Here is a 20105-nt window from a genome sequence, read left to right as displayed (position 1 = left end):
TCTTTTAATGGACACGGAGGATGTTTCGAATAAATATGCCATGTAAATGTATCAGTTGTTTCGGCTCAGCTCTCCGAACAAAAATATGTTTTGAAATTGTGAATAAGTGTTACGGCCCGAGTTCAACAAACAGAAACCCCGATAATATAATCATACATTTATTGCAAACAATCAACAGGTTATGTAACAAAATTATGAGACATGTAAACACATGTATAACAATACACACAAATTTCATGGCGTCGATATGACTATTTACTTGCTGTGAAAGCAAGTTATATATACATGTAACAATCCTGGCATAATATTCAGTGAACAAACATGATAAATGTATTTTGCTATCTGCAAGGAACATAAAACAATATAGCTTAAAAAAGGTCGACGACTACAAAAGTATATTTGTTTACGCTGCACAGGTAAAAAAGATAATGACGTAGATCTGTGTGGTATTTTCAAAGTCCACGCTATCACAGATAAATGTTCAGATCACATTGTTGTTTTAACAATCTCCACTAAGGTACCTCCAGATAACTTCAGGAATTGTCCCCTCGGTGACTAAGTGTCCTGGTCGCCTACAGTGCCATCTCGCGCAGCGCAGAGTTGCGTCCTGATTTATTTGGGGTTTGGTTCTCTTGACGTTTTACGCCGCTGTCAGCGGTATTCCAGCTATATGGCGGATGTCTCTAAATAATCAAGTCTGTAACAGACTATCCAGTGATCAACAGCATGAACATCAGTCTGCGCAGCAGGGATTCGATGACATGTTTCAACCTCAGGCCCACGTGTCTTTGCGAAAATTAAAGATTTTAAATTTTATTAGAAAACAACTTGAGATGACCCCCCGATTTGAAATGCTTCACAGTGTAATGCATCACGACAAGTCATGATATATTGTACAGTGAAACATTTTGGGTCGGGGGTCATCTCAATTATTTTTAATCTTTAATCCTCGCAGAGATACGTGAGCCTGTGTTTGCTAGCGCTCTATCGAGGTTTCACCAAAGTGGTAAACATCTGTATATCTTCGGTCTCTCATCCAACACGATGCTGACACGTTCCGATACATTGAAGATGTTCAAACTCACTCTGGTGGCGATAGGGTATCCCAGTGGTTAAAGCGCTTGACTGTCACACCAGATACCAGGGTTCAATTCCTAACATGGTAACTATCTGAGAGGCCCATTTCTGGAGTCCCCTGCCGTGATATTGCTTTAATATTGCTAAAAGCGGCGTACTGGCATTCTGATCATGAACTGAAGAACGAAAACATCCCTACCAGGATCAGAATAGATGATGATTAATTTTCACATGCAGAGAAATAAGTGAGATTACACCCTGACGTCAATTTGAAGTTACCAGTTGTCCATGTCAGGTTCAGAAACACCTCGAAGGTACAAGGATCATGCAGGTGGATGAAGCCACATTAAGCCATACAGGGTTAAGTCCCCTTGATACACAAGGATCCAGTGGTTCTGGGTTTGAAACATGAATTCGGTCCGATTATGAACCCTGGAATGCCCATCTCTTTCTCGCCATAACCATATGTTACTGTTCTTGAAGGTCCAGACAATGCATGGACTCAATAGCACCAAGAAACTGCTTCAACAACGAGCACAGCAAAAGCCTGCTGCATTCATATTTCATATGAGCTGACTATCACACAATTTATCGTTCACACAATATATCCGTATCACCAGTATATGTCATTATCGGCTGAAGATGCACATCGTTTCCAAGGTTACTATGACAATGTGTAATCCGGAGTGCCCCTGAAGATGTATTGTTCTTTACGAAGCCTTCACCAACACCAGTATCTTCTGGAGAAGTATGGTGACACCCTCTGAAACATAGCAACACACATGAAAATCTGAACAGAATCACAGAAACTGGAGAAAAGAAGAATATCTGCTTTTAGATAGACATGTGAAAAATGAACAAATAGATATGATTACTCGATGGTGACAATCCACGTAGTTGTGTTTTTCCTTAGTTGGAAGTTGGATGGTTGTTTGTAAAGCCGCACACTGCTATAGTATATGCCAGTTACATGGCGGCGGTCTGTAAATAATCGAGTCTGGAACAGGCAATCCAGTGATCAACAGCAGGATCATCGATCTACGCAACTGGAATACTATGACACGTGGCAACCAAATCAGGGAACATGGCCACCCGTCCGTCTAAGGACAATGGTTACTGAAGGATAATACAATCAGTCTTAATAAGACGGGTAGATGTTGGAAGCGTTTCAGCGTTTTCAACTTCATGACAGTTTGAGAACGTTGGCAATTTCAAATCCAGTTTACAAATATATCGTTTCTTTCTGGTTCAGTGTTTCATTTCGATAGCGATGCTTCATTAACGGGAAATATTTTATAGATTATTTCATAGATGATTAACGTTGATAGTGGCCCTGTTGTGAAATATCGACACTCTGCGTAACTTGAAACTTAATGGTATCGATTTCGCCACCGAATGGGGTTTCACACAAATACATGCCTGGATACATTAATTTCACGCGAATTCCCTAATCGTGTATATATGTTTAAGATATATTACCAAAGCATATTGATCGGGAGAGGCATTTATAGAGATCGGGTGGTCAGGTTCGGTGATATGGATGCTGGTGTTCCCCCGTATCCCAATGGTTGCTCCTTATATCAATCACTGGTCCAAACTGGTCCAGTCAAAGGCCACCGTAAATAATACACACACATATACATACGCACTCTCAGACATCGCTTCCTCTTTCACGCCGTCCTCAGCAATATTCCAGCTACACCGAATACAATCAAGGCTGGACCAGAGAATATAAAGATCAACAGCATAATCATCGATCTACCGAAATGGGATACGATGACATGTGTCAACCAAGCCCGCGAGACTGACTACCCAGTCAGTTTTTTTATGACAAGCATGGGATACTGACGACAAATTTTAATCCGGATCTTGTATACGTTAATTTCATATGAAATTTCATATGAAATTAACCCCAATCCCATATAAAACTTAATGATATATTACCAAAGCATATCGTATGAAGCAACTAAAGAAATCGGCCAACATGGTTTTCTGGTGTGCCATCATAGGTCGTGTACTGTATATTTTACACACATGCACATGCACGCAAACGAGACAAGATTCCATGTCAGCATGACCAGGTCAACCCACCAACAAGCTCTGTAAACTCCGAGGGCTTATTCTTCCATAAGACGCCGAACCAGTAGATCGGGATGCCGGCGAATAGGATGGCCAGACCGATGCCCATCTGGTGTGGACGCTGGTAGATGGCCAGTACAAGCACGGCCAGGTTGACAATCAATTGAATAATTGGCACAAACAGCATAGTCTGAAGAAAACAAACGCCATGATTACATTATCCAGTAGACTCCTCCGTGCCCTTTATTTATAACACTATCTAAATGATGTAAATATTTTAAGACACTTTAAAACAACAACAACTATTTTCCATTAAAACACTAATCGAGGCACTATATAAGTTCCTTAGACAATAGTTGACATTTCTCCGTTCGATAAGTGTATTACACGTATCTAGGTTACAGATGTCGCAATGTCGTTGTCACTTTCTTTTTTGGTGACAGGTGTATTTGATAAGCTCATGACACACAGCATCATTTTACAGTGTAGTACATGTGTGCAGGTTCGAGCGTGATGCGTCATGGAATTGTGAAGGTCACAGCGTCATGCGCTTTGTGAAATGGAACTCGCTCTGTAACATATAGAGGCCCATGCAAACCCAGTCACACACAGATCCAGCGAGTGAGTATTGTTTTACGTCGCTTTTATCAATATTCAAGCAATATCACCGCAGAGGACACCAGAAATGGGCGTCACACATTGTACCTATGTGTGTAATAGAACCCGGGTCTTCGGCGTGACGAATGGACGCCCTAACCACTATACTACTCATTTATCCAGTGAGGAGAGTGCAAGTCAATGACACTTATCGAATCTAGATATATGAACATAGTAGGCTACCCCACTGCCCACACCGACACAAGGGGTTGAGTCAAGTCTTACCTTATAGGGCCTCTCTTCCTCGGGTTTCTTTATCCGGAGGTAGAGGAGCGACATGATGACGGCGATGCCCATGATAGTGGAGAAGAGGCTGATGAAGACCATCATTGTCGTCAGCCCACCAGTGTAAAGCATGATCAAACCCCATGCAAGCTGGAAAGGAACGTAAGTCGACATTGACGTCATAATAACACGTAATCCGTGTGACCATCCAATCCCCTTTTTAAATCTTACAACAAACATTTTCGGTGCAGTAATCCTCTGAGTAGGTATGGATTTACGCCCTTGTTTGCACTATTCAAGCAAAATCACGCGAAATGGACTTCAGCCACTGTACCCCTATATCGAATCCCAGGTCTTCGGCATTGACGAGCGAACGCTTTATCCACAAAGCGATCAAAAGGCCTCTTATGATCCGCGGTTGGACGCCTTTCTACATGCCCAAAGGTAGGGGTGTCATTTGACGGATTATTCCATGCCATGCTACATACCCCTATCTGTGGTTCGAACCTCAGATTACCGGATCCTGGCACGACAAATAGTCGTAACTCTGTCAAACTGATTGGAACAGTTCAGCTAATCGGGCCACCTGTTGACCCAGCTTGGGGTTTCGTTGGTTAGAGTTAGCTCCAGCCTATACTGGCTACAAGATTCGACATAATGGCCGTTGATGGCTGCTCATGATATCACAGAATCGTCAGATCAATCAGAGAGTTGTCTGACCCAACCTGGACCCAACCCAGCTGTCATATGCCTGAAATATTTTGCGTTATTTATTTTTTCTCAAGCTTTTAAAGAGAAAACATAAACATGAATGTTTGCTTTTACGAGATTTCATTTTTTCGAATCTTGCATTTCTTTTGCCGGACAGTATATAATGTACACGACACTGAGACTTACCAAAACGATGATGGCTGGCCATGGGGTGCGGAATTTTGGATGGATCATACCAAATATGGTGGGCATGTGCCCGACCCTCGCGCCGGCAAATAGCAATCTGCGAAGACAATCATTAAAAAATATATAGTAAGTAAGTACAGAGTGACGGCATGTACGAGCACACACGTAGGCCTTAGAGAATTCATTTCAAATCATCAGTCACACTTAGTATTAAAAACACTTTGCATCCTTTGATGCAATCCGTGGATACATTTACGTTGTACGTCGAGAATGGTTAAGGAAGCTTCGGAAGACTGAAAACTGGTGTCGCCTACACTCACAAAAACGAAAAACGTGTCGATTTGACTGAGTGTGTGTTTTCGCCGCTTATGGCAATATTCCAGCTACATCATGGCGGGTATTAAAAACGAACGAGACATAGAACACTTTTCATGCATTATTCAGACTGAGTGCAACGTTCACATATGTGTGCAAAACAACGCAAACTAGATATTAAGTATTTATAGGACAGGGAGTTTAACTTAATTGGGTAATATTAATGTCTTTTTCATACACAAGTAACACATACGGAGTTCTTGCTGCAAAACTAAGAAAGTGATTGACCTTAATGCCGCTTTTAGCAATATTCCAACAATATCACATCGGGGGACACAAGAAATAGGCTTCACACATTGTCCCCATGTGGGGAAACGAACCCGCGTTTTCAGCGTGACGAGTGGGTACCTTAACCTATATGCTTTCATAAGGCCCCTTATGAAAAGTGGGTGGACGCCTTACCACCTGACCAAATGATGCCATTCGCCATTAGGCTACCTCAGCACTCCCTCTCCCTCTACAATTAACAAAAGCGTGCGTGGGGAGGTGATGAAATATGTCTACACAACGTGCACAAGTACAGCAAGTCGTGACGCAATGAACGACAGTGCAAATAAGTAAGTACGATTATTGCTTTCAGTTAGAAAGTAAGTAGAAAAATAAGAGTAGAACGCAAATATTTTGTTCACACTAAAGGTAATGTAGAATATTCTGAACAATCGAACAAGGAACAGTAATAGCACTCATAAACACCACGACATAGGAAGTGTTGCCCATGTCAATATTAAAACAGTTTCACCTCTTGTTGAGAGACCATTTGAGAACGCTGAATCAAAAGTTATATCCTGTGATATTAGTACTTATCACACTAAAACACGAGATTTTACATCACGTCTGCAATCATATCAAAAGAATATAGATTCGAACACCTATACCGTAAACATGACAAGAGAGAAGTTTTTAGAAAGAAAAAGAGAGAAAGTTTTTACTGAACACGAGTGTCATGCTAACCTGTGATCGATATCCGTTTTCGGAAGTTTCATACTTGAGACTAAGTACTATCCATATCGAGTACAGTATCAGTTTAAGTAAGGAGCGTAAGAGTGAGTGAGTTTAGTTTTACGCCGCACTCTGAAATATTCCAGTTATATGGATTCGGTCTGTAAATAATCGAGTCTGAACCAGACAATCCAGTGATCAACAGCATGAATATCGACCTGCGCGATTGGGAACCGATGACATGTGCCAGCCATGTCACCGAGCCCGTTTATCGTGAGAGAAGGACACGAGACAGTGACTTTTAACAGGAGAAATTCAAACCTTGAGACCTAAATAGACCTTCACATTCTGAATAACACCCCCGTCTTGAAAAAACATCGTCTCTCCGAATATTTTGAAACAATTAAATGCTCGGCTTTTATTCGAGGATGGACGATATGCACTTCCGTTGCTCTTAAGAAAGAATTAGATTTGAACGCCGTGATAAACTAATAGTCAAAGTAATTATTATTTGGCAATTGTTGTTTGAACAAGGCCATTTCTTCCTAACATTTAGCCTATTTCCAGGTAAACCGGTCCCCTGATGTCACCCATCCAGATACGGATATCCTCGTTGCCTCGTGTGTATTTTGGTAGCCCGTGGTTACGCCGACATCCGGTTTGCGTTGTTGTAGTCTCCTCCTTTATCAAACATGCACTATCAGAGATGTGACTGTCAGTTGAGGTTATACGTTAAGATACACCATGACCGGTACGTGTACTGGGATGACATCACGTGATCATGACAAAGCGATTACAGTCCCGGATGTACTTATTGCATTTGTGTTACCACAATGTAACGATGTAACAGAGCAACGGTGACTCAGCATTTTACAGACTAATGATAAACTGCATATTGAGTGTAGGGTAGCCTTGCTCAAACGCTCTACTGAATGCTGATCCCATCGATGTATAGTAACCCTATCCTTTAGAGATGCAAGTGTAGGTGAACGGACAGTACTGGATGCCAGTCTGTTATTAACATATTTTGAAGGAAATAATAAAAAAACAAAAACACTAATAATTATTATCCTACGGACTTGTGAAACTCTAGGGTGCGCCCGGTTCTACAATCTAAGCTTATTTATTTTCAGTCGCTTTTAGCAATATTCCTGCAGTATCACGGCGGGGGAAAGATGGGTCGGGGGAACAATAGAAATGGGCGTCCACGTAGCATCCGGGTCTAAGATGTTATCCTCAGACCCGGATGCTACGTGGACGCCCATTTCTATTAAGGGACCCTACCTCCGCTTCGGTAATTAGTTCATTAGTAAGATATAGTTTTACAACAGCAACCATGACACAATATCTACACAAATATAATTTGATACAAATAAGTCCTAATTCTTCATGTAGAAGAGGTGTTAGATTGTGTTGTTCACAATTTAAACCACAGATTCACGTAATTTTATATATGTGCACATACCTATGTCTATACAAGCTTTACACACAATTTCGAGTAAGTTTAATGTATAACAAAAGCTTCCTTAACATATCATTAAATATTGGTATACTTATCTGTTAAACCTCACATGGGTAGATAGTAGGATTTTTTGGATCAGTGATGCATACCTGTTTTTGTTGTGGCATAGATCGGGGAATAAATATATTGAATAATCAAGAGTACAAATTTTACAAAAACGAAGAAATCATAAATTACCACATTGACCAAATAGTTGCTTACATCGAGTAATAACAATCAACAAACATTCCATATCTATCATTACACAGTCCTCAGAATTGAATTCAATATGTGTAATACTCATAACACATACACACATTCACAGGTTAATTTCCTATCTTTACTTGCCACAACGCAGTCATCACAAATTAATTCCTTGTCTATAATAGTCATAACACAGTCCTCAGAATTGAATTCAATATGTGTAATACTCATAACACATACACACATTCACAGTTTAATTCCCTATCTTTACTTGCCACAACGCTGTCATCACAAATTAATTCCTTGTCTATAATAGTCATAACACAGTCCTCAGAATTGAATTCAATATGTGTAATACTCATAACACATACACACATTCACAGTTTAATTCCCTATCTTTACTTGCCACAACGCTGTCATCACAAATTAATTCCTTGTCTATAATAGTCATAACACAGTCCTCAGAATTGAATTCAATATGTGTAATACTCATAACACATACTCACATTCACAGTTTAATTTCCTATCTTTACTTGCCACAACGCTGTCATCACAAATTAATTCCTTGTCTATAATAGTCATAACACAGTCCTCAGAATTGAATTCAATATGTGTAATACTCATAACACATACACACATTCACAGGTTAATTTCCTATCTTTACTTGCCACAACGCTGTCATCACAAATTAATTCCTTGTCTATAATAGTCATAACACAGTCCTCAGAATTGAATTCAATATGTGTAATACTCATAACACATACTCACATTCACAGTTTAATTCCCTATCTTTACTAGCCACAACGCAGTCATCACAAATTAATTCCTTGTCTATAATAGTCATAACACAGTCCTCATAATTGAATTCCACATCTATAACAGTCAAGACAGATTGCTCAGAATTGTATTCCACGTCTATAATATTCAAAACTCAATCCTCAGAACTGAATGTCCTATTTATAATAGTCATAGTTCTCAGACTACTACTACTACTACTACTACTACTACTACTACTACTACTACTACTACTACTACTACTACTACGCCTAACAACAGCGCTAATGACACATTTTGGAACATATGTAAGGTAATAAGATGGCTAATCCCTACATTAAAAATTCAACAATACATATACTTAGAATGTACTTTTCGATTAATGACAAAATGGACACGGTGAGCTGAACCATGTAGACAGTATACTCTGCAGTGATAAACGTTGCAAACAAATGACATCATTCCCGTTTCCTATCGTCCAAGAACACGATTTCTATCGTCCATTGTTACCCGGACATAGAACTATCGCCCGGATTACCTATATCCGGGTTGATTCGGAGAAAACATGTGACGTGTTGGCTGCACCCGCCCCGGAAAGTAAACAACGGGTAATAGCATGGATAAGTTGTTCACGTACATTTTTATGCTCTGTTGGTAAATAGCTGTATTTACCAGAGTAATTTACCGTATCACAAATAACGTATGAAGTGGTATCGTTGAATATCGGAAAATATATTTCTTGACAGAATACTTTTTCTGCATGCATGGTTAATATATACCGTGCTCTGGAGAACATACTTCTTTATGTTATTTATAGGTATTTGTAAAAAAAGACAAATTCTAATTTTTGTAATTTTTCGGATCAAATAAACCATTTTGTCCCCCTTTCTGAATACCATTTTTTTAGTCGTAAAATATGTGTCAGTTTAACTGTTACGTGTACAAAACAAGTATGTAACATATTTGGTTATTAATTTTATGGCCAAATCCATCTTTGTCATATATATAAGGAACGCTGAAATATGTTCAAGAAAAAAACTCAGAATATTTGATCAAATTACATGTATATAAGATGGCACTTCACACATAAATCAGAAAGTCGTTTGACGCGTGTAAATACAACGGATCACGCGAGAAAGTAAGCGACTTTTGTTTTACACCACAATGTTATACTTGGTCTGCTAATGGTAGAGACTGAATGTCATGGGATTATCATACAATCAACACATTCAGCCATTGTGACTACACAATACCCACCCAGCCCTACGTGTATGCTCACAACAGACACACCAACCCGGCAGTTTGCGAAATGTAGGGACGGATCATGTCGTATTATGACACAAAATCAACCCTTTCAGACAATTTGACCACCCAATACCTACTCAGCCCTACGACCGTGCTTGAAATCGACAAGTCGGTATAGAGGAAACGCTTAAGGACGCCCTTACCTCGAATGACCCATAATAGATGCATTGAGGGCTCCAATCGATGTGGTGGCCACGAATACAGATATCAGTGGAGCGATGGGGCCGTACAGACGTTCGGTAAACAGCTGCAAACAGAGCAGAATAAATTGAATTTTACAACCGTTAAATTATGCCTTCAAATTCATAAACAAATGACGTAATATGATTTGAATGTTTTCGGCTTAAGGTAATCATAAAAATGATACACGTGTAATTTATCTGTAGATTATATGAGGACATTAAAATTTTTAGAACATTAGGTAAAATTCTATGCTTGTGTTAACTGAATTGTGTCATGGGTGATGGCAAAAGAACTCATTCACTATGCAGACGTGAGACGATAACACGCGATATTCTCGAAAAACATGCAAAGAATACCTGTCCCAAACCTTGATTTTTGTCCTTATATTAGCATATTATCATAATATATGACATTATATATGGCAAGTAAACTGGACATTACAGTTTGTTGTTAATCGTTAATATAGCTAATAAAGCAAGGAGGGCCATGATGCTGCTTCTCTTGCAGAGCCGTCGTTGCTACGCTCAAAGTCATACCTATCCACCGACTACTTACCAGTGCCACTGCCTTAGACTGCAACATCTCAGCGGGGCTGATGAGGGTGAAGTAGGCGACGTTGGTGAGGATGTATTTGATGATCACGATGAAAAAGGTGATGTACACTGACAGAGGGAGGTCTCTAAATTGTTAATGAAAATAAAAATATTAATGATAATGACAGCGATGGTGATAATAATATGCACAATTTACTTTTAAAATAGTATTCTTCACGTTTGAAAGGTTCACTATAGTGCAGTTACATTTATTATGCATTATGCATAAAGCTATACATATTTTACTCATATTTGTAGTAACCGTGCCATGAAGGTATTTCAATGTGGCGTGAATAACATTCACATTTTTTTACTTGTAACGTCTGAGTGAGTGAGTGAGTTTAGTTTTACGCCGCTTTTAGCAATATTCCAGCGATATCACGGCGGTGGACACCCTCCCTCACACATTGTACCCATTGTACCCCACACATGTGGGGAATCGAACCCGAGTCTTCGGCGTGAAGAGCGAACGCTTTAACCACTAGGCTACCGGACCGACCCTTGCATCGTCTGCGGCTCCATAGCGCCAATTTAACATTTCTTTAATACGCAACACAAATATCTCGACTATACACGACAACGTAATTGCACGTGAACGTATTGTCATATGCAAACACGTGATCTAACATGAAAACTCTGTCACGAATAAACACAGCAATTGGGTAACAAAAAGAGTTACTAGTCACACGTGAGGTCAAAGCCATATGTGAATATATATACCGTGATGTTATCATAATGAAAAGTAAATCCATGTAAATAAACGCCTAAAGAAGAGCCACCAAAATAAAAACGACCGTAAATTGTCAAAATAATCGTCAGTCTGTTCGAAAATATTTTAAAACACATCTCGAACACAGTGGAAGTTTCCAGTTGATTATTTTGTGAAAAAACCCCGAATTAACACGAACAAAACGGAAACGGTGCATAAAGTTACCCGTATCAAATTTAGGGTATAAAAGCTAACCAGGTTTATTCCCTGACAGTTTTAATCGATTGACAACCAGGAACATCCCTCGTTTAACACCACAGCAGAGAGAGAGAGAGAGAGAGAGAGAGAGAATTTAGGGTATAAAAGCTAACCAGGTTTATTCCCTGACAGTTGTAATCGATTGACAACCAGGAACATCCCACGTTTAACACCACAGCAGAGAGAGAGAGAGAGAGAGAGAGAGAGAAAGAGAGAGAGAGAGAGAGAGAGAGAGAGAGCAAATGGCATGTTACAGATGGAACAGACACAAGAGTATGTGGCTAGGACATGGGATGCTGCAGATGCACCATCGGAAGACTTGTCACATGTCTACGACACACTGCCAGTACCGCAGACAGGCCAGAGAGTGGTAGAACGAAGGTCACTACCTAACAAGAAGACCGGTATTTACGGGTGTCTCACTTGAGGAACCGATACGTCACTGTGACGTCCTTAAGTGCCAACAGCATTGGACATCCAGTCAGCAGACAGACTGTGGGCAGACGACTCTGCATTCATGGTCTCCGTGCCAATCGACCTTTCAAGGGCATGATGTTGACGTGCCAACACCGACGTGCCAGACTGAGATTAACCAGGACTGTGCCACACTGGCAGTAACGAAGGAGTGAAGCAAGTTTCAGCTCTTCAAGATCTGTCCCCAGCTGAGCACCTTTGGGAATAATTGGGACGTCGTTTTCGTCAATCAGCCATTGACGGGGAACGCTTTGGCAGCTGCCATACAAAAGGAATGGTGTCGGATCCCTAATTAAGAAGCATGAAGACTCACCTACTCAGTTTGACGTCGGGTTCGGGCCTGCATCACTGTTAGAGATGGCCACACCCGGTATTGAACAATATGTGCTGCCCCGAAAGTTATGAAAGCTACCAGTCGATTGGTGATCGAATACCGGATAATACACCTCAGTGTCATTCATGTGAGTAAATCACGAGCTTTCTTCTTGTTATCCATTAAATACTGTTGCTGAATGATTGCTTCGTACAATAAAACATTAATGTTACCGTTTTTGTTCAAGTTTTGTTTTAAACACGAAAATATTTGGTGGCGTTTCTTTTGGACGCTAGTTACAAGAAAGACGAATCTTAAAATCGCAATTCTTAAGTATAAAGCCACACGTGAATATATGTGCACATGTGAATACAAAACATCATGTGGGAACATATCACATGCGAATGCACAGTCACGTGTGTTTAAATACATATAGCCATATAAGAAGATATATTCTGCTGTAAATGTATACTCTAAAAATGCGAATACAATTATATACCCCCATATGTGAATGCATAAAGCCGTATGCGAATATATTTGTTATGCAATCACAATGAAAGTCAAAGCTATATACAAATACATAATCACAATGAAAGTCAAAGCCATATACAAATACATAATCGCAGTTCCTGAGACTATTGGCACATTTGAATATGTGATAAGCGGCCATATGTGGACTACAGCTATATATGATACATGAGTAAAACGTTTTCTCTGAAAATGAACATTCTAATCACCTTCCGGGATTCTTCACCTCCTCTGTAAGTGACGTCATCACTTGCCTGAAAATAAATGTCACAGTTAGTACACAATTTGCTGATAGGTGCGATATAAAGCTTTGTCATATCCCTTGCTAACCGTGGCGTGCTACCAGGAAGCAAAGCACAACAACACACTCATAAGAAACAGGCACAGATTAGTTTTGTTCTTACACGAATTTTTAACACTAGCGGGATTTAGATCTAAATTTCCCCAAAGACGTAAATAGTATACTGGGACAAATTTGTAGTGAATGTATTTCAACTGATACATGTAAATACGTTTACACTTAGAAACTACCAACGTTCTGGTAAACAGGCATCTAATCTACCAGGTGTAACCCAGTGGTTAAAGCGTTCGCTCGTCACTCTGAGGACCCGGGTTCGATTCTCAACATGACATAATGTTTAATGACCTTTCCTAGCTAGTGTCTCTCGCCTTGGTATTGCTGGAATATTGCTAAAAGCAGAGTAAAAGCATAGTTGCTCAATTTATATATAGTGTAGATCATGTTGTTTATTTCCCTACCCTCCTTTTTGACATGTTAAGTTTCATAAGGAACTTACCAGCCTCCATAGGAAAATATGGCGTAGAAGATGGACACGGCAAACTCGCCTGGTTCCTCACTTGTCCCTTCAAATACATTCTCAAAGTTGTCTTGCTTACCTGAAAGAAGGAAGTAAACCCGTGTGATCAGCTACAACCTCTACTGTTCGCTTAATGAAAACCGCGTCATCATCATTTTATATCTTAGTTATATTATACCTGTCTTCCTTGTGAAAACAATATAAACAAAGCAACGAAAATTGAATCAGCTAATCGTTGCTAACCAAAAAATGACTCAGCAATATTCCAGCTATATGGCGGCGATCTGTAAATAATCGAGTCTGGACCAGACAATCCAGTGATCAACAACATGAGCATCGATCTGTGTAAATAGGAACCGATGACATGTGTCAACCAAGTCAGCGAGTCTGACCACCCGATCCCGTTAGCCGCCTCTTACGACAAGCAGAGCCACCTTTTATGGCAAGCATGGGTTGCTGAAGGCCTATTCTACCCCCGGGACCTTCACGGGTCGGAAACGGAGTGAAAGGATTATGAAACTATCATCATCATCATCTTTATCATCACCATCATACCTTGTGCCAGCATGGCAATGCCGCCACTCACGATGATGAGAAGGGCGAGGATCTTTGTGCTAGAGAGTAGCGTCTGCACCTTTGTCACAAACTTCATGAACGTACAGTTCAGAGCAACCATGGAAACTGAAATAATAGTAAAGACAGGCTACAAGTTCCGAGAGGCCATTGTTAATCCGGGGCGGTGGGGTTTCTTAGTGGTTAAAGCGCCCGCTAGTCATTCCGAAATTACGAGTTCGATTTTCCAGCTTCATGGTACAATGTGTGAATCCCATTTGCTTCAGTGAGTGAGTGAGTTTAGTTTTACGCCGCACTCAGCAATATTCCAGCTATATGGCGGCGGTCTGTAAATAATCGATCAACAACATGAGCATCGATCTGCGCACTTTGGAACCGATGACAAGAGTCAACCAAGTCAGCGAGCCTGACCACTCGATCTCGCTAGTCGCGTCTTACGACAAGCATAGTTGCCTTTTGTGGCAAGCATGGGTTGCTGAAGGCCTATTCTACCCCGGGACCTTCACGGGTCCATTTGCTTCAGAGACAGTTAGATGAAGAAAGCTCGGAATGAAGTGGTGTTTTTTTTGTTTTGTTTTTTATTGTATGAGTATCTTTTTTTCACATGAGCATACACATTTCTGTAGCGGCGGGGAAAGCAAGGTAAGAAAACATCTTATTAGTTCACGCTGAAATGAAACTTTAAGACGGAAAATAAGGAATATAATTGATTCTGATTCTTGCTGGATTTCTCACTATTTGTGTAACTTTCATAAAATTGTCAGAACCTGATGTTACATGACTGTTCAAGGCTGAAAGTATTTTTCCTAGTCACAGTAACGAATACATTACCAGAGTGGCGGAGGAAAAAGAAATATGAAATTGTTTTATTATTTTATGTTAAATAAAAATTCGCGGAGATGGGAAACTAATTGTTAATGAATTTTTCACTAATTGTGAAAAACACTCTTAGACTATCATTTTATGATAATATTTAGATTAAGTTATCAGGCTGATCGAGACACGTTGCCAAGGAAACAGTTTTCATTAAATATAGATGAAGAAAGATAAACGTCACCTGGAGTTTCATGAATGTTCAACGACTGGCGTATTTTCCCTACAGAGCAGGGGATAAAGTTTCGGAGCGGGTAAACGAGAGAAATTTTAAAATTTACTTCATTACGTCGGACTAAAATTCCAGGAGGGCGGAAGATGGGGAAAAATGTATTTCTTCCTAATTGTGTAACTTTCATCAAAATTTTGTAATACTCTCTAAATTAACTTATTTGACAGATCTTGACGCTCTTCTTCGGAATCAGTTTTTAAATAATGTAGATACAGAACAATAATGGACTTCATGAGTATTGAAGGTCATTTGATTCATCGGCGGTCTGGAAGGCTGAGACGGGTATTTCACGTCTGAAATGCCGGAGGTGGGACATACAGAATAAATAATAATAAATAATATGGAAATTTATATTCCGTTTTACCGTTGTGGGCAGAGGGGCAGTCAAGTGGTTAATGAGTTCCCCGTCACCCGGGTCCGATTTTTTGGATGAGTACAATGTGTGAAGCCAATTTCTGTTGTCCCTCGCCTTGATATTGCTTAAATATTCATAAAAGCGACTGAAACGTATCTCATTCATGTGAGATTTGAATACATGATGGAATTTTAAGTCTTACCCGAACTCTAGACTAACACATAAGGTCTCCGAAATGAACACGTTTAGGTAAAGAGTGGTTCCTTAGTTATAGTAATAAACATAACGAAACGGTGACTAGAGACTTTCTTCATTCTGTCATATATAGAATTTCATGGACTTTCATGGATGTATTTGTTTCAGTGTCTGTACTCACTCATAATCCAGCCGGCCAGCAATTTCACGCCTAGTTCAACTGTCTCCGTTTCACAGTCAGGAAAGACTGGTTTAACAATGTACAAAGCCGCCGTATAGGCCAAGAAAGCCCAGAATGGTCCAGCGATAAGCACGACATACCCGTACATTATTAAAAACCCCGGCAGAGGCCCAAACGTGTTCAAAACATACGCATACGGGCCTCCAGCATGGGGGAACATTGTTCCCAGTTCCGCGAAGCACAATGCCAGGCCCATGTTAATTAAACCTCCCACCAGCCAGACGATGAGGGAGGCTCCAATGGATCCAGTGGAGCCCAGTATGGAGCCGGGAGAAATGAAAACAGATGAATGACCGGTGACCGCTACCATGATAGCAGTGCAGTGAAGGAGATTGATGGACTTCTTCAGTGTTGGTGATGCTGCTGCCGCCGGTGATGAAGGCTTGGGATCTGATGCTGGGTGAATTCCATTTTCAGAATCCTCTATAGAAGCAATTCCACTGCTATCGGATGATGTTTCAGTGACGTCAGGTTGATATGATGGATTTGTGTGAGCCTGGATCGTGAAAACACTCGGTTGCTCTTTCTTTGACATGGTCAAGTCTGCACCTCCTGATTTTCTTTTAAAAACAGCCATTTCGAAACTTATTTAAGAATCCTGTGAGTTAACAGTGCAGTATGATATACAACGGTTGACACTTGTGTTAACAGTTCCGTATGAAATACAGCGACACTTGTTTTAACAGTATCCTAAGAAACCCGATTTAAGGAATAACTAAATTTGATCCGTGCTGGTACGATGCAAAGAGGCTGACTGACTGAAAACGCCACAAACTGCTGAATATATTTAGGAAGCCGGATCCCCTTGTACAGTTCGACCGTTGTGCAATAAGCTTGCGATACGTTGGCTGCCTTTCACTACTTCACACCTACCTACAGTCAAACCGACTTAAGATACTGTCATTCACAACAGCAAGCGATAGTCACGTGTTTGGAAGCAGTAGGTCCGGTGTTCAACGGCATGTATGTTGTGGCCACGTACTGGCCCCACCTTGACCTAGGATTTCGGAGAAAGTGACGGATGTGTTGGTTCCTGGAGGGAGTCCGTGTCGTGTAGGTCACGTGTTGACGCGGCCGCGTGCATGAGCAGTGGTCTTAAGCATGTGTGTCTAAGGGTTGAGTCTGTGCGCAGAGACCATATAATAGAATGTTATGCAATATTGTTTACGTAGTTACCACACTGGTCTTTTGCGCATGTGTTACGATAGCGGGAAGTTGGCAGCAGGGTGTCGATATGTATCAGTTATATGCTAGCAGTGTACGAAATATCCAATAGCCCTCTAGGTCGTGGCTAGTAAAAGGCTGGCCTGACTGGCGAGTGAATTTTCATTGGGTCATTTTTAAAAGGAAAACACCATATATCACTCCCCAACTTGTCAAGTCATAACACACTTTAAATCATGCAAAACTATGGCCTGACAAATTGTGTGAGTCTTTGTGTCTATGTTGAAAGCCATCATTTTTCATTTGTCTCAAATTCGATATCTTTTTCATAGTCTACCTGATCTGCAAAACGTGTTATCATGATTTTCACAATTGTTATAAACAAATCAACACACTGATCTTCTCTAAAAGGAGAAACTTAAATCATTTTTCTTTAATTTCCTAAAATGGAATTTTAAATAATATAAACAAAAGCAGTCAGATATGATATGTTTTCCTATTATATAAGTCATGATGAATCATCTGCATAGTTCCATTCCCAGACTGAGACAAACAGAAAACTACATAAATTTATTTAGGTGTGGGAAGCGGTGTTTTGACCCAACCGCCCGTTTTCTCTGTACACGGATATAATCGAATCATGTTTAGTTTACTCTGTGTCGCCGTGTGGGCGAGTGCGACCGAGGAAATCTAATTCATTCCCGGAGAGATGGGGTAGTCCAGTGGTTAAAGCATTCGCTCGTCACGCTGAAGACCCGGGTTCGAGTCTCAATATGGGCTAAATGTGCAAAGCCTATTTCTGGTGTCCTCCGTCGTGATATTGCTGGAATCTTGTCAAAGGCAGCGTAAAACTAAACACTATTTAATTTTTCATAGATAATAATGGGATATTTTATTCAAACATGTTGTTGTACCGTGATACAGGTAGTAATACCAGAGTGTAGATTGATGAACATACCTATATTTCGTATGTCATTAATGCGGTACAAATGTTTTCATATACGTCTCAGGCACCCCGCTATAGCGCAAACACTCCTTATGAATATCACATTTCTCAAAACACGTACACCAATGAGTAACTGAAATAGAGTGAGTGACCTGTTAAGTTGATTATATTAGCTTTGTGCGTGTTAAGTTGATTATATTAGCTTTGTGCGAAACATTAATTATGATTATTTATCATACTTCACACAAAAATGTCGCGAAGGGAAAGCTCATTTGGGACTTTGTGGTAGTAATTCTTTACCTCGACAATCATTGAATCACGTATGATGTACGGAAATTACCCATGTTTTGCGAATGCAAATCTATAAAAGGGAGATAACTCTAAATCTGTTTTCGCGTGGTTTGCCAAAATCTAGCGGTGGCTACAATATATATATATATATATATATATATATATATATATATATATATATATATATATATATATATATATATATATATATATATATATAAATATAAAAGTGCCTCAAACGTTCAGTATTAACATTGAGGTGTTCGGTAAGATAAATTCCCTGTTCACTTTCCCTCTGGGCTCATGAGGCAATGAGTTTATATGATCATGAACAAACTTCGAAGGTACACCAACCCATGTTCCCCTTGTGACAATCCGACAACTTATAATGATACCCTTGAATACGTTGAGTTTTTCTGTGTGAATGACGTTCAGTGCGATGTTCAGTGTTAATGAGCTGACGTTTATATTCCAGCCCAACTGTTGGGAAGACCAGAAATGAAAATATCAATACTGAATACATGCCTTCAGTCGCGAGAAATACCGTCACGATATCACTTTTCACTTACGGGTTATCAGCGCCATCTGTTTATACAGAATAAAGGACCCGGAAATGACAGTGGCATCCACCCGTTTCGTCTAATATTTTGGAACAGGTAAACAGTAGCAATTAGACAACCCAGGCATAGTCAGGGTTGAGTGACTTTTGCTCGTTAGACGAAGGAGGCATGTGGACCAGTCCATTTCAAACTTTTATTGGGATGTTGCAATAAAATAAAAACAAAGACAACATAAATATATTTCAGAGTATATTTCTAATATTTTACTGTACTTTTTTACACATATCACACACACACACACACACACACACACACACACACACACATATATATATACACCTGGAAATTAATCAAGCAACACCCCAATTTTTTCTATTGGAGCAACTTTGAAGTGTTCTGACAATCAAAATATGCCGGGTTGATATAGTTTGACACTTTTTTATTCAACAGACGATCTCTGACAAACAACTTAAAGGGAAAAAGTATCAAGACTTTGCTTTATTGCAACGAAATCCAAATTCTTAAAACTGTCTTAAATTCATGAAAAAATGGACACAATTTACTATTCATCCACAGACGTTGTTGTCAGGTGTATTAACACAAATGTCACATGGAAAGAAAGAACAGTCATCTGAGAGTCTGCACACCGACTTTCATCAATATCTAGTGTGTCCTCCCTGCGCACGCACCACCGATTCCAGACGCCTCCTCATTCCTTGGATGAGTCTCCGGATCTGATTCTGGGGGATCCTGTTCCACTCCTCAT

At 40.0% G+C, this 20105-nt stretch overlaps 1 protein-coding gene across 1 annotated transcript; it reads right to left on the bottom strand.

The window, feature by feature from the left end:
- Positions 1-142: 142 nt before the first annotated feature.
- On the bottom strand, positions 143-17134 carry LOC137257846 (large neutral amino acids transporter small subunit 1-like). The gene is made up of 10 exons (XM_067795327.1): positions 16319-17134; positions 14465-14590; positions 13889-13988; positions 13301-13345; positions 10772-10895; positions 10177-10280; positions 4936-5032; positions 4039-4188; positions 3169-3346; positions 143-1840 (listed from the first exon to the last, which is right to left on the bottom strand). The coding sequence occupies exons 1-10, from the start codon at positions 16953-16955 to the stop codon at positions 1788-1790; spliced, it is 1614 nt and encodes a 537-aa protein (XP_067651428.1). The 5' UTR covers positions 16956-17134; the 3' UTR covers positions 143-1787.
- Between the last annotated feature and the right edge of the window lie 2971 nt (positions 17135-20105).

The sequence above is a fragment of the Haliotis asinina genome, chromosome 12 (genome assembly GCF_037392515.1).
Source record: "Haliotis asinina isolate JCU_RB_2024 chromosome 12, JCU_Hal_asi_v2, whole genome shotgun sequence".
Lineage (NCBI taxonomy): Eukaryota > Metazoa > Mollusca > Gastropoda > Lepetellida > Haliotidae > Haliotis > Haliotis asinina.
Note: the sequence above shows the minus strand (reverse complement) of the source record. Positions and strands in the feature narration are given on the sequence as shown.